Source organism: Trifolium pratense, linkage group LG4 (assembly GCF_020283565.1).
Source record: "Trifolium pratense cultivar HEN17-A07 linkage group LG4, ARS_RC_1.1, whole genome shotgun sequence".
Lineage (NCBI taxonomy): Eukaryota > Viridiplantae > Streptophyta > Magnoliopsida > Fabales > Fabaceae > Trifolium > Trifolium pratense.
The window spans coordinates 41,614,517-41,628,166 of NC_060062.1; the positions used below are offsets into that span (position 1 = coordinate 41,614,517).

General features: G+C 36.9%; 3 protein-coding genes across 4 annotated transcripts; 1 reads left to right on the top strand and 2 right to left on the bottom strand.

Moving 5' to 3' along the window:
• Nucleotides 1-1,242: 1,242 nt before the first annotated feature.
• Nucleotides 1,243-5,183, top strand: LOC123919429 (PKS-NRPS hybrid synthetase cheA-like). The gene is made up of 3 exons (XM_045971347.1): nt 1,243-1,571; nt 1,900-3,719; nt 3,822-5,183. The coding sequence occupies exons 1-3, from the start codon at nt 1,538-1,540 to the stop codon at nt 4,854-4,856; spliced, it is 2,889 nt and encodes a 962-aa protein (XP_045827303.1). The 5' UTR covers nt 1,243-1,537; the 3' UTR covers nt 4,857-5,183.
• A 1,155-nt stretch (nt 5,184-6,338) lies between these two features.
• Nucleotides 6,339-9,288, bottom strand: LOC123919428 (protein MAIN-LIKE 1-like). 2 transcript variants are annotated; one of them, XM_045971346.1, is made up of 4 exons: nt 9,071-9,288; nt 8,189-8,688; nt 7,379-8,098; nt 6,339-7,288 (listed from the first exon to the last, which is right to left on the bottom strand). In XM_045971346.1, exons 2-4 carry the CDS (start codon nt 8,684-8,686, stop codon nt 6,536-6,538), a joined length of 1,971 nt encoding a protein of 656 aa, XP_045827302.1. In that variant the 5' UTR covers nt 8,687-8,688; nt 9,071-9,288; the 3' UTR covers nt 6,339-6,535. The 2 variants fall into 2 exon arrangements, with proteins under 2 accessions (XP_045827302.1, XP_045827301.1); XM_045971345.1 differs by lacking the exon at nt 9,071-9,288 and having other exon boundaries at nt 8,189-8,991.
• An 800-nt stretch (nt 9,289-10,088) lies between these two features.
• LOC123923360 lies at nt 10,089-11,646 on the bottom strand. The gene is made up of 4 exons (XM_045976047.1): nt 11,432-11,646; nt 11,006-11,101; nt 10,579-10,640; nt 10,089-10,473 (listed from the first exon to the last, which is right to left on the bottom strand). Exons 1-4 carry the CDS (start codon nt 11,493-11,495, stop codon nt 10,279-10,281), a joined length of 417 nt encoding a protein of 138 aa, XP_045832003.1. The 5' UTR covers nt 11,496-11,646; the 3' UTR covers nt 10,089-10,278.
• Between the last annotated feature and the right edge of the window lie 2,004 nt (nt 11,647-13,650).

Consider the following 13,650-nt stretch of genomic DNA (forward strand, 5'->3'; position numbering starts at 1 on the left):
ATATAAGGTTGACCTTGAATGTCATTACAACAACGTGATTGCTATTCAACCCTCTTCTCCTACTACCTTCTATGTTGCTTGTACTAAAAAAATACACGCCCGAGCGAGACCAATAGGGCGGACAAGAAAAAAATTGATAGAGTATTTTTGAATATCTAAAGCTTGACATGAGTAATTTTTGGAGTATCCGCTACTTAAGTAACATATAAAAGTATTTTGATAAATTCGTAGGACGTGCGAGAAAATAAATAGATGACAAAAGAAATTCTCTACAATTAATATATGTGAAAACATGGTGAGCCCAATTAGTAGCACAGAGCAAGACCAATAAAGCATATTCAATTAATATCCCAAGTCCCCATCAGTTAATATAAAAATTAGAAGAATGTTAACATGTGCATTAAGAGCGCATGTTAAGCAAGCAAAAATAAAAATTATTAAATGCTAATTTGTGCATTTTAACTTTTGAAACATTAAATTTCTTGTATCAATAAATCTTAACATGTGCCATAAGGGCACATGTTAACAAGACCCTAAAAATAATTTATTTGCTTTTATTATTTTATATTTTATTTAAGACATTTTGGATAAAGTTGTTTATTAATATAATGGTCAAATTTAGATTGATTATTATTATTGTTGATTTTTTAGAAATTGTTAAAACTCAGCTGACAGAACATTACATTATATATGCAGAGAATCGGGGTTCGAAAAATTTAGTTTAGTGATAAAAATATATGGCTATAAGAAGTCAAAGTTCATCGGTGATAAATCTTTTTCGTGTTGAGAATATAGCAAGTGCGAGTTTGTGAAAATAATCTCACATTGAATAGTAATGTGGTGACTTGAATATTTATAAGTGAGAGAACCCACTCACCTTTTTGATGGACAAAGTAGTATGTCTCCCATAAAGATGTGTTGCTCAAAAGAAAAAGTTCCACAAAATTGAATACTCTCGCTCAACCCGATTGTTGCGCTAATATTTCGGACATAAATTTTATCTACTTGTGTTTTGAGGCATCATCCCTCACTTTAAACTAAAAATAAAAAGAAATGGCTCATGACACTATACCTTTCTCAACCTTGGTCCTACACAATTTATCAGCCCACGTGTTTGTACAATTAACGTGGAGATGCAGCTTACCTCTATATGATCTTTTCCTTGCAATTTTAATCTCATCAATTTGTCGAAGGCAATAAATGAAGAAGTTTTCTCTCCCGACCCCCCCCATTTCTTTTATACCCCCCGAAAATCCCATTTTGCCCTTTGCGGTATAAAAAAATTTTGTCAAGAGACTTCGGTTTTTACGAACCGCAGGCCATAGACTTCGGTTTTTACGAACCGCAGGCCATGGACTTCGGTTTATATAAACCACTCGCTGAATTACTTCGGTTAATGTTAACCGAAGTGTTTCTATATATAAATACTCTGCTGTCAGTTCTTATTATTCACAAAACGAGAATTTGAAAAGCTTACGGAAAGAAGATCAACTTTTGACGCATTTGAGGCTTGAAATCGAGATTGAAGCATCATCTAATGGATTCAACACGCACCAAAGCACAAAACTCAGGTAACCACCGATTTAAATTCGTTTTTTCTTGCTATCATAGACTCTGTTCTCGCAAGGTTTCTGACAGTAATCCTTCGGGGAATATAAACCGAAGTCAGGTTATGTGACCTTCGGTTTATACGAACCGAAATGTTGATCCTCTGCGTTAGACTTAGGCTTGGCTTGACTTGACTTTATATTGACTTATAAACTGTACTTCATATTGACTTGGCTTTATTTTGGCTTCATATTGACTTCATAGTGTCCTATGTGTTTAATTAGTGTTGTAATAGGATTGTAAATATTATGTGTGGTTGATTGATTGTTTTTTCATTTGCGTATGCTGTAGTTACGGAAGGCGAAATTAACGAAGTTGTCGAAGTTAGGCGACCTGTTGTGCTTGGCCTTTTTGCAACGGGCATTGTTCCAGCTGGTCAACCAAGAAGTCCTCCTAATGTGCCGCAGCCGATAGAAATTGACACATCGTCTCATTTTGCGACTGATAGGGAAGAGAACGACAGAGATGAGTTGATCAAATGGGCTCGAAGCGTGTCGCAAAGTTTAAGGTTCGCAATTATAGTTAGGCGATCCGATTCGGGCGAGAAGAGAAAGGCTCAATTGGTGTTAGAGTGTGAACGTAGTGGGAAGTATGTTCCAGCCAAGAAGAAGTTGAAATCCGATACCTCCGGAACAAGAAAATGCGAATGTCCTTTCCGACTCCGTGGGTATTACAACAAGGCAACAAAACTATGGCGTTTGACTGTTGTCAACGGTATGCATAACCACGAGTTGGACAAAGGGCTTGAAGGGCATCTCGTGGCGGGGCGTTTGAAACCGCAAGAGAAGGAATTTATGGACGAGATGACAAGGAATGCGGTCGCTCCAAAAAACATATTGTCCACATTAAAGGAGAGAGATCCGGAAAACAAGACCTCTGCAAAGCAAGTGTACAACGCTCGTCATAGGTACAGAGTTAAAATGAGGGCGTCCATGACTGAGATGCAACACTTATGCAAGAAGCTTGATGATAACAAGTACTACTACAAGTATCGGACGGTTGTTGAAAATGGAGTAGAACATCTTCAAGATATATTCTTTGCACATCCGAGGTCCATAACTTTATTCAACTCTTTTCATACTGTGCTGATGATGGACTCCACATACAAAACCAGCAAGTACAAAATGCCGCTGTTTGAGATAGTCGGATTCACTTCGACCGAGAAGACATTCAACGTTGCTTTTGCCTGGCTCAGTAACGAAAAGGAAGACAACTTTATATGGGCTCTGCAACAACTACGTTGTTTGTTAAGGCGTGAGACAAATTTGCCGAAGGTTATCTTGACGGATCGAGATTTAGCTTTGATGAATGCTATTCCGGCTGTGTTTCCAGAAGCGGCGGCGTTGGTTTGTCGGTTCCATGTTAAGAAGAATGTGAGGACCAAGGCAGTCGAGCTGGTCAAGGTGAGGGATGGGGAAAAGGTCAAGGCGGCGGACATGAGGGAAAGAGTCTGTTTGGCGTTCGAGGATGTGTTAGATTCGTCTACTGAGGCCGAGTATACTGAAAATGTTATGGCTTTTAGGAAGTTATGTGAGAGGTGGCCAAAATTTGTTCGATACGTTGAAGAGACAATTTTGGACACCGACAAAGAGAAGCTCGTGAGTGCATGGGTGGACAAGCATATGCACATGGGCAACCATACGACAAATAGAGCCGAAAGCGCACACGGTGTTTTGAAAAGTTACTTGACCGACGGTCTCGGTGATTTGGTGAAGGGTTGGGAATCGATCCACAGAATGTTAGGCAATCAATTCACCCAAGTGCAAACTGAATTTGGCCAGAACATGTCTGTGTATGGACACACATACCGGAAGAAAACACTTTACTCGACTTTGATGTTTAAAATCTCTAGACGTGCAATGAGATACATCCACACTGAATCAAAAAGAGTCGAGTTTACTGGTATGGATAGCATGAAGTGTGGTTGTCTGATGAGGACTAACTACGGGCTGCCATGTGCGTGTTTGATTGCCAAGAAACTGCACCACAATAGGCCTATTAGACTCGATGAGGTTTACAAACATTGGAAGATAATTTGTTTCCAAGATGAAGAAGTTGGTGGTGACGTCGAGGACGATTATGCGTGCACGGCAGAGTGGCAAGCAATTCAGGTGCGTGTTTATTAAAGGCATAATACACTTATTTTACGATTTTACGATCATTATGCGTTGGTTTTTAATTTTTAATGGCATATTTTTTTTTGTTTGTTTTAGGAACGATTGAGGACAGCTGATGTAAGCATGAAAAATGAGATCCGAGATCAACTCCGCAAGATTGCGTATCCTACAACCACCGATGTGGAGCCTCCGAACACAAATGTAAAATCAAAAGGGGCTAAAAAGAAAAAGGTGGTCCGTGGAACAAGATCCACCAGCAGAGATAAGTCTCGATGGGAGCATGTTGAAGAATATTTCACGGAGACACAAGCGTCGCAATCGTCAAAGCCGTCTCCGTCAATTCCATCCCACTCAAGGCCATCATCATCACAACCTACCGCATCAAACCCTATGCCTACGGTGTCTGAAGCTCCGCTCACTGTGTCCAACCCATTGCCACTAACCTCATCATCTCAAATTTTTGGAATTAACCACATGCCAAAATTCATGCATCCCTTCATTGAAGATATCATCAACGTGGACGGCGACGGCTATTGTGGTTACCGTGCCGTTGCATTGGCTCAGAGAGGCAACGAAGATGATTTTGAACTGATACGGTGCAACATGAGCAGGGAGTTGCGATTGAATAAGGATATGTATGTTGCTATATTTGGTTGCGAGGAGCGTTACCAATATATCTGTGATGCACTACTCCCACCCCCGAGGACGAGACAACGTACTAGTATTAGGAATAGTGTTGCACCGATGGATAAATGGTTCACGTTGCCGGATATGGGACATATCGTGGCCACCATATTGGATAGAGTAGTTGTTCAGCTCTCCATACTTCAAAACGGCCCTTGTGAAACTTTTTTCCCATTGCGTTCCATTCCGTCACCAAACCCGTCTTCAAGGGTTATTTGCCTTGGCGCGTTACCGGATCACTATGTTTTGGTAAAGCTTAAACTTGGGTGTCCGATACCCAAATCAAACAAGTCGTGGAAGCAATATTGTGCTAAACAAAGTTTGGGTTGGGAAGATTCATTCATAGCTGCGCAACATAGGTTCGAGGAGATGATGAGCACCGAGAACGTTGTCCCCATCCAAATAGTTGGTGCAGGCAGTAGAGAAACTCCATTGGTGATTGACTGATCATTTGGCCTATTTTAATGTATTTTACGTTGTTATATATTTTGATGTAAAGAACATCCATTTTGTAATGATATGAATCGAGATGTAATGACATCCATTTTGTAATGAAATATATTGAAGTGATTTGGTGTTGTGTAATTGTTTGTGTCAATATAATGATATTGGTTGAAGTAATTTTGATGTTGTGTAATTGTATGAATAATTTTTCCAATATGAATGTGTCTGGATGAACAGCATTAACAGTGGATTTCGCGTGGATGTCATTCCATGGAAGGTCGTGAGTTACAATATCATTGGTTGTCATGAAAATATATTTCGGTAACTAGGTACCGGAATATACCCAGATTTCGGTAAATATCTGCCGAACCCGCCTATTTACAGTGAACAAACGAAATTTTCGGTAGATTGGTACCGAAGTATGTTGTTATTCCGGCAAATAGTTACCGAACTAAACTTTCGGTAAACATCTGCCGAACCGTACAAATTCCAGTGACCCACTGAAATTTTCGGTAGATTGGTACCGAAATAAGGGGGTATGACAGTAGACTTCGGTTAATATTAACCGAACTCATAAACTTCGGGGAATGCGAACCGAAATGTGTTTAAATTTACAACTGTTTACTGGGGGTATAAAAGAAAACTGGGGGGTAGAAAAGATGTAAGCATATGCCTGAAAACTTGTTAAAAATCATATAAATATGTGGTCGAGATTACACCGACACTTTTTGTGGTCGAGATTGGATCGACAATTTTTATTTTTTTTTTTTTTTTTTTTTTTGTGGTCAAGATTACACCGACATTTAGTTGTGGTTAAAACTACACCGACGAAATTATGTGGCCGTAATTAGATTGAATGTAGTATAAAACCGCCGTATGTGTATAGTTGTGAAAAACACGTTTGAACAATTTCGCAAAATGAGTGCTTCAAATCGGTCTGTTAATAACAATAGGGCGACATCTCATGCATTTTCAGTTAAGTTTCGCGGTAACGACGCGTTGTTCTGCGTTGACCTGTCGAACAATTTGACGACTATTCAAGCTCTTAAACGCCAGATCGAAGTCATGTATCGCTTCAAATACGGCAGACAAATCAAAATAGAAAAAATTGCGTATTACGAATCGACAATCGACCTGGCCAGTGATAATGTCGGTGGATATGATGAGCAACCGCGAAAATACGAGTGGAAGGAGTTGAAAAATGATGACGATGTGAACGACATGTTCAATGGGGTAGAAGTTGATCCGAAGTATCCACGTTTGTATGCTACCTTAGTAGTTACAAACTGAAATTTGGTTACTCATGTTGAATTCTCAGTTATGTTGTCGTTGCATTTTCGTTTACGTTATCGCTGATTAGGTTGTTTCGGCATACATCTACCGAAATGATATTCGGTTACCATATACCGAAATATACCCAGATATCGGTAACTGGATACCGAAATGAATTGCAAAATTATCTTTTTTTTTTTTTTGGGTCTTGCACGTTTATGTAACATCATAAACTATCATAACATAGCTGAGTATTAGACACATCACGTTAACGGAAATTTAAAAAAGGTAACGGGTAATTAAACGTAGTCAAATACACCAAATTGTTTGAATCAGACTACATCCAAATTCGACAAATTCAAATAATAAAATTACATTAAACAACAACTGAGTTACAATATTAGCTAAGCCTACTCTCGAGTGTTGTACCGTCTCCCTCTACCCCGCTTAAGTCGCCGACACGTCAAAACAGGGTTAAGCAAATTCAAAATCCTCCGCAAAGTACCATGAACAGGAGTTCCTTCCACCGCCTCACCTTCGCGAAGTGACCTCTCCACCTCATCCCTAACACCACGGCATACCTGAAGCATGTTAGGGTCATTCCTTGCTTCCGCGGCCTCTATCAACACCTCTAAGTTAGGTGGCCTTGGTGGTGACGCCGGAGCTTGTACGGGTCGCATAACTGGATGCGACACTTTGTAAAACCATGTCATGTATCCAGGTTCATGGTCCCATGCGCTAACCACAGCCTGACCCCTCATCTCTTCAGCAATCATCCTCAAATCCAACTCCTCCATAAAAACACGATCAATCTCACATAGGCTCATCCCCGGAGTCGCAGACAAATCCGGTTTTCTAGGAATGCCTTGGACATGTTTAAATTGTCTAAGCACGCGTTCAGGCAAATGCTTTGCTTTCAAATTACCACATCTCAACCATCCAGAAAACCAGCATGAATTTATCAAAGGGCGGACGTGTCGGTGATCATCATATGGACTGAATACGCAGTCGTACGTCTGAATATTATCCAAACTGTTTCTATAGCTACTTGGTTCCCTATGTCCAGCTCCGGGAACAAACTTTGCATTTCGAGGCATGCCCTCAGAATAGATAGGATCCTGCGCCCACACGCTAAGTCCCGGAAAATGAGAAATTATCCAGCCCTGAAAGCATGACAAACAAGTTTCATTATATTGACGGACATTACATATCATACATGTTGAATAATTTTCGTAAGCGCACGTTTATGTTACCTGAAGCAAAGACATGTACCCAGCCATCTGATTCACTGTCACCAAACACGCATCATCCAGATAATGTTGCAAATGAACCAGAGCAGCAGCACCCCAATTCCATTCACGGACAGCCGACAAATCCTGAAAATACTGCAGGTATACTACGTCCACGTAGTAACTGCTTTTGTTGCTAAATATGGTACAACAGACCAAAAATAGCAAGAAAGCCCGTATGGACCTGTCCCTATACAGCTTAATCTCATGCGCCGACTTACCTTCAGCAACAGCTTTATCAGCTAATCCGTGGTTAACACTATAGATATCCTCCACGTCAGAATGCTTCAGATGGAGCCCGTTCATTTTGGCAAAATGACCCATAACAACATTCCGATCAACTCCTAGAAATGAATTAACCATGTCAGCCGCTTCATCCCTTGACATTTTGCCATGGTTCAGAAACTTTCCCTCGATCGGAATATGCAACAGACACTGGACATCGTCCAATGTGATGGCCAGCTCACCCAATGGAATGTGGAATGAACTCGTCTCCGTATGCCATCTTTCAACAAATGCCCAGAGGAGCCCGTAGTCAAGCACGCTAAAATTAGTCCGGGTAAGCGGCTCCAAACCCGATGCTTCAACCACATCCCAAAACCATCTGTCCGTGCGGCGGGACGGTTTTTGTATATTAATAACTTTTTTTCCGCTGGCGATGCAACGTAAATTTACCGCTAAAATCTGAAAAATTCAAATAACACAAAAAATTATCGAGCTAACGTAATCACAACATTTTTAATAAAATAATCGTCGTATTTTAAATTGGTTTACCTCTTTGTCATTTGGGTCTGCATACCATATCGGAATAGCCATATGCTTATCGTACTCCGTTAACAAGGACAAATCCGTCGGTCCTCCTCCAAAACCTACTTCATCATCATTACGTGAACACTTTGGTGGTTTTCGGCGTACTGGTTTGCGCCGTTGTTGTCGAGGTGGTTGTTGCGGTGGGTCTTGCGGTTCATCTTGCGGTGAGTGTTGCGGTGAGACTTGTGGTGAGACTTGTGGTGATCCAAGATCATCATAATCAAAACACGCATTTAAAAATTGGTCGGCATCAAATTCATCTTGCACCACCAATGATTGTCCTAGACGTGTCCGTCCACGTGTATGCGACCCACCCGCCTCGGCATCATGTGTACCTTGCCCCGGAGTTGGTCCTTTGCGACGACCTCGTTTGGACGGATGATTTGCAGCAAGCTCTCTACGAGCGGAAGCATGTGCATTGATTGCCTTTCCATGCCTACCCCTAGGTAGATTTTCTTCCATATCTATACATAGATAAATAAATTCACAGTCAATACAATACTTATAATTCAATCGAACACATGATTCTTGCAACAATGGAAACATAATTCAAATGGAAACATGCATTCATATTCACTCGTACATTTTGACAAACACTTAGAGTACACTATAACTCAATTAGCTTCATATTCACATTTAACTCAATTAGCAACATTCATTCATGCTAGTATGTAACCAATCTAACAACTAACCAATAATCAACGATTCAAACAACATAATCAACAATTTAACTCAATAATCAGATATTGAAATTTTGGAATTTTTATACGGAAGAACAAAAAATGAATTTGAAATGTCATGGTAATGAGGAATGCATAGAATGACAAATAAAGGAAAGAAACTTACTTGATGAAATGTGATTTGAAGTTGGATGTTGAAGTTGGCCGCAAATGTGTAGAAGAAAGGAAGAGAGGAGTTTTGTGGTTTGTTTTTCAAAATAAAACGAACTTACTGAAATTGTTCATATGTAAGACAACTTCGGTTAATATCAACCGAATCAAAACTTCGGTTAATATCCACCGAAGCAACCCTACATTCGGTTCGTGGATACCGAACGATGTCAACACCACGTTCGGTTCGCATTTACCGAAATGTTTCAAGATGTCAAAAGACTTCGGTTTTTATAAACCGCAGTACCCCCCAAGGGTAAAAACGGAAATTCGGGGGGTATAAAAGAAATGGGGGGGGTCGGGAGAGAAAACTTCATAAATGAAAGCCTAAATTAACGTGGGCTTGATTTTCACACTATTATAGTAGTCAACATGGGTCGTAAACCGAAAAAAAATAAATAGTAGTCAACATGGGTCATGTAGTTTGAATATTATGCAAATGTTTTTAATTTTAAGCAAGTACCTGAAATATTTGGATAGTTATAATTTAAGTTACCTCTAATTTAAGTTTAACTCTATAAAATTGATCCGTCCAAGTACAATGAGACTTAACTCCCACTTAATGAAGTTATTCATTTTCAAACTTTAATTCATCTAATGTGAGAATTAACATCACCCACATTTTAATTGAACATCTAAAGTGTGATATGAGTAATTTGATAGTAGAAGATCCGATAGATCGCAGACAGGCTCTATCATCATTTTAAAATTTAGACTTGACTTAAATTTATCCTATAAAATTGACTTTGGACGTGCCGTAGGAGTAACCCGTTACATTCTGGGTGGTAGGAGGATTTGAAAAACATTATTATATTAAAATTTCCAAGGTTTAGCCAAAGCTTAGCTCAGAACACCACTATATTATCCTATTTGGTTTGGTATTGTTAGCGCAGATGACTTTGAGAGAGTTGTGATGATAATATACTCATGACTAATTAACTAATTAATCATAAAAAAGGAAATATATCTTAAAATAGAATTTTAACATATCAGTAAAGGTGAAAGAAGAACATATATAATGTACAAATCATTCCCAAGCCTTAAAAAATTGCAGCATTTCTGCAATGCTCGACTGTTCTGTCTATAATATAATAATATATAATACTATTTAATTTATCCAAATATAAGGAACTTTTGTCTGTTTAATTTTCTACCTAGACTCAATTAATTGTGTATTGGAGACTTTTTCCTAGCTGGTGAATAATCCATCTCAGTTATGTCTACAAAGTCCTCAGGAAGATACTTAGTAGTAGTACTCAATGATTTTACTTTTATATCCTTTGCTTCCCCATTCACATTCACATTTCTAGTATTGCCATTTACTGAGGTGTTAGCCACATCCTCTCTGTTCTTCAAATTCTGTTCATGAACCATATATAATATATCATAAATCAAGGTGTAAAAAATTTTTTAAAAAATTTCTGAGGTTTATAATATAATTTATTTCATCTCTTATAAACCAACCTTTGATAAGGATTTAGTTGTAGAAATTGAAGTGGTAACAAGTTTCCTATTCTTTATATTTCCTGCATCAAAATAAAAACATTCCAAATGCTAATTAATACTATGTTAAGTTAATTAGTACCTTAATTAGATAAATGTATTTTATACTATGTTAGTATGTTATGTTAGCTTTGCATTTTTGCATATATCATAAGAAATTTTTGGGACAAAATTTGTAGTAAGGAATAAGCATATCTTTGTTTGTTATATTATAAAAAAAAAAATTAACAAAGAAATTAAAATAGAAAAGAAAAGAAAAAACTAGTGGACTTAAAAAACTAATGGTGCCTAGATCTATGTCGTCTAGGTCCATAATAATCTTCATGAATGTTTGGGAACTGGTTGTTTGTTTTTCTTGATACATTAGAAGCTTTTTTCTTGTGGCTACCTGTGCATTGTTCTTGGTCATTGCAAAGAGTAGCTTCTTCTCCTACATGTTTTTTTTGTTGCTTAAATGTTAAGGACTCTTTCCCCAAACGTATCCCTACACACAAAAAAATAAGGAAAAAAAATAAATTAGAAATGTACTAGAATCGCACAACTATGGTTCAATATCACAAATACGGAAAATGGAAAAAAATAAAATAAATTCGTTCACTGAAATCAGTCAATTTTGTCTATGTCTTTGACCGTAGAGAAAAGCTCATATGCTTTTTATTATTCAAGCTTAGAATTGTAAATGTTATAACTTGCATTTAAACATGAACCATGCATGCATATATATATATATACCCAACAAATGTAACAAGAAGGACTAATTAATTGTAATTTAAACTGCATGCTATTAAATTAAATAATATTTATATTTAAATACCTTGAGCCTTTGTAAGGATAAGTGACAAAATGAGAAGAGAGACTAGTACACAAGAAGGCTTCATTTGAAGAAAACTATAGGGAAGAAATTAATGAGTAGTTTGAATCTTGAAACAAAATGTGTGATTTTCTTCAGGGTGTTCTTCTTGCAAGGAAGAGCTTATATTAAGTGAAAAATTGGAAATTTTGAGAGTGGTTGATGGGATGGAAGATAGATAGGTAGCAACTTATATAAGTATATAAAGTGGTGTACATTGGGGGTCCACATTACATTACATTACATAAATTAATAGTAGTGTCTCTTATTATCTTTCCTTCTTTTTAGTTTTTTTGTCTTCTGACACTACTCAAAGTGTCCCTGTGTCAGAGGAAATTCAATTACTAATAATCTAATAAACTCCCAATCATTTAAGAGCAGGCTTAAGTGCTTAATTAAAAGGTTTTGAAGCAAAAGGAGCTATTGTCAAACACTAGTACTATAGAATATTAATTATTTGCATTTAAACAATAAAAAAAGTAATTAAGGTTAAATTATCCATGCAATCGTAACTTTTTTTTTTTTTTTTTATGTTGATCCTGCAATTTTTTTAGCTTATAAACTTGCAAGGATCAATACCAAAAAATGTTACAACGGGACTAGTAACGTATTTTAACCAAAAAGTAAATACATAAGAAGTAAAATGGGGGGTCCAAAGAAAATATGCAAGGTAAGTGAAAAGTGAAACCTTAGAAAATGTACATTTACTTAGGGGAAAGCTACAGAAAGATCATAGGCTATATAATATTTATAAGTTTACCTATTCATTATTTGTTGCATGAATGTACTATATATTCAATGTTTGCACATGCCAACGTGAAGAAATATAATGAGAAATTGAAAGATCAACATGCAATAATGGAATAGATGAAAAGTGAAATTACCTACATGAAAAGGTACATATATTACTTTTGGCAATGCTATAGTATAAGATCTTACTGTATTTGATTAGGAACCCTATAAGTGCTCTCTATATGTTCAATATTTTCTTTGTTCTTATGTATGTGCTATTCAATGTTTGCAATGCCAACCTTTTGTTTAGTCTTGTTCTTCATGTATGTACTATTCTGTTTCTAATCACCACAAGTTTCTTTTTCACTTTGCTTTGGCTATTAGCTAGCTAGCAAGTTAGGTAGAGGGAGTCCAATTTTCACATGATGGCAGCTTATACTTGTTAGAAAGACTCCTTCTATATCACCAAACATAAAATAGTACTAATCTTAATTATTTTCATGATCATTATTATAGTGTTATATATATGTGAAGAAGAGATTGCCATAATAGTTGGGACTTGGATCGACTGAAGTTATAACTTTTAAGTGAACACAATAAGTCGCTGTTTTACAACATGAATTTTTATAATTTCTTACAGTTTAAGATCTCGACCGTTTATTTTAGATTTGACGGTCCTGATCAATTACTGCGTTAATACAGTTATTGCGTGGAATCTTATTCCTAGTTATTACGGATCCATGTTATTATGTTAAGATATAGGAGATATATAAATTATGAGATTCATCGTTAGGGTAAAAAAAGATATATATATATATATTTTTTTTTTATAAAAGTGATGTGATGAAACCCAAATTTAGATTTAGTACGGTAACTACACCATACAACTTATAACATCAAGCAATTTATCTCAAATTATACGATTGATATGGTTAAAAAAACAATTTTGCTATTCACTAATAATCTAAGTCATCTGATCTTAGATTAACAACAAAAATATTTTAAAAAAACATTTACTGTTCAATTTCGATTAAATTCAAATTTTGGCATTGTTAGTTGTTGTTAAGGTTTGTCCCTAAATTTTTGAATGTTATTTGTGAGCTATATATGAACATACATAGTACTATACTAGTTAGAGGTGCACACTTGCATGCACCGATGCACATGCACTTGTGTCTGTATTTAAACCTTAATAAATAGAGTCAAACAACTTAATACCTAAAAATATGATGTTATTTGGACTCATGTGAAATTGTATCCAAACTCTATAATTTTTCTTACTCCGCCACTCGTTATATGCGATGACACACACACGCTAAACATGTTGATAAACAATCGTCCCGGACTGTTTCCTTTGACATTAGAATTAGTAACATGTAAAAATGGAAAGAGGATAGAGTGTATTAATTTTGATTTCCACAAATTGCAAAGGAATGGGCCATGCAAGAAGC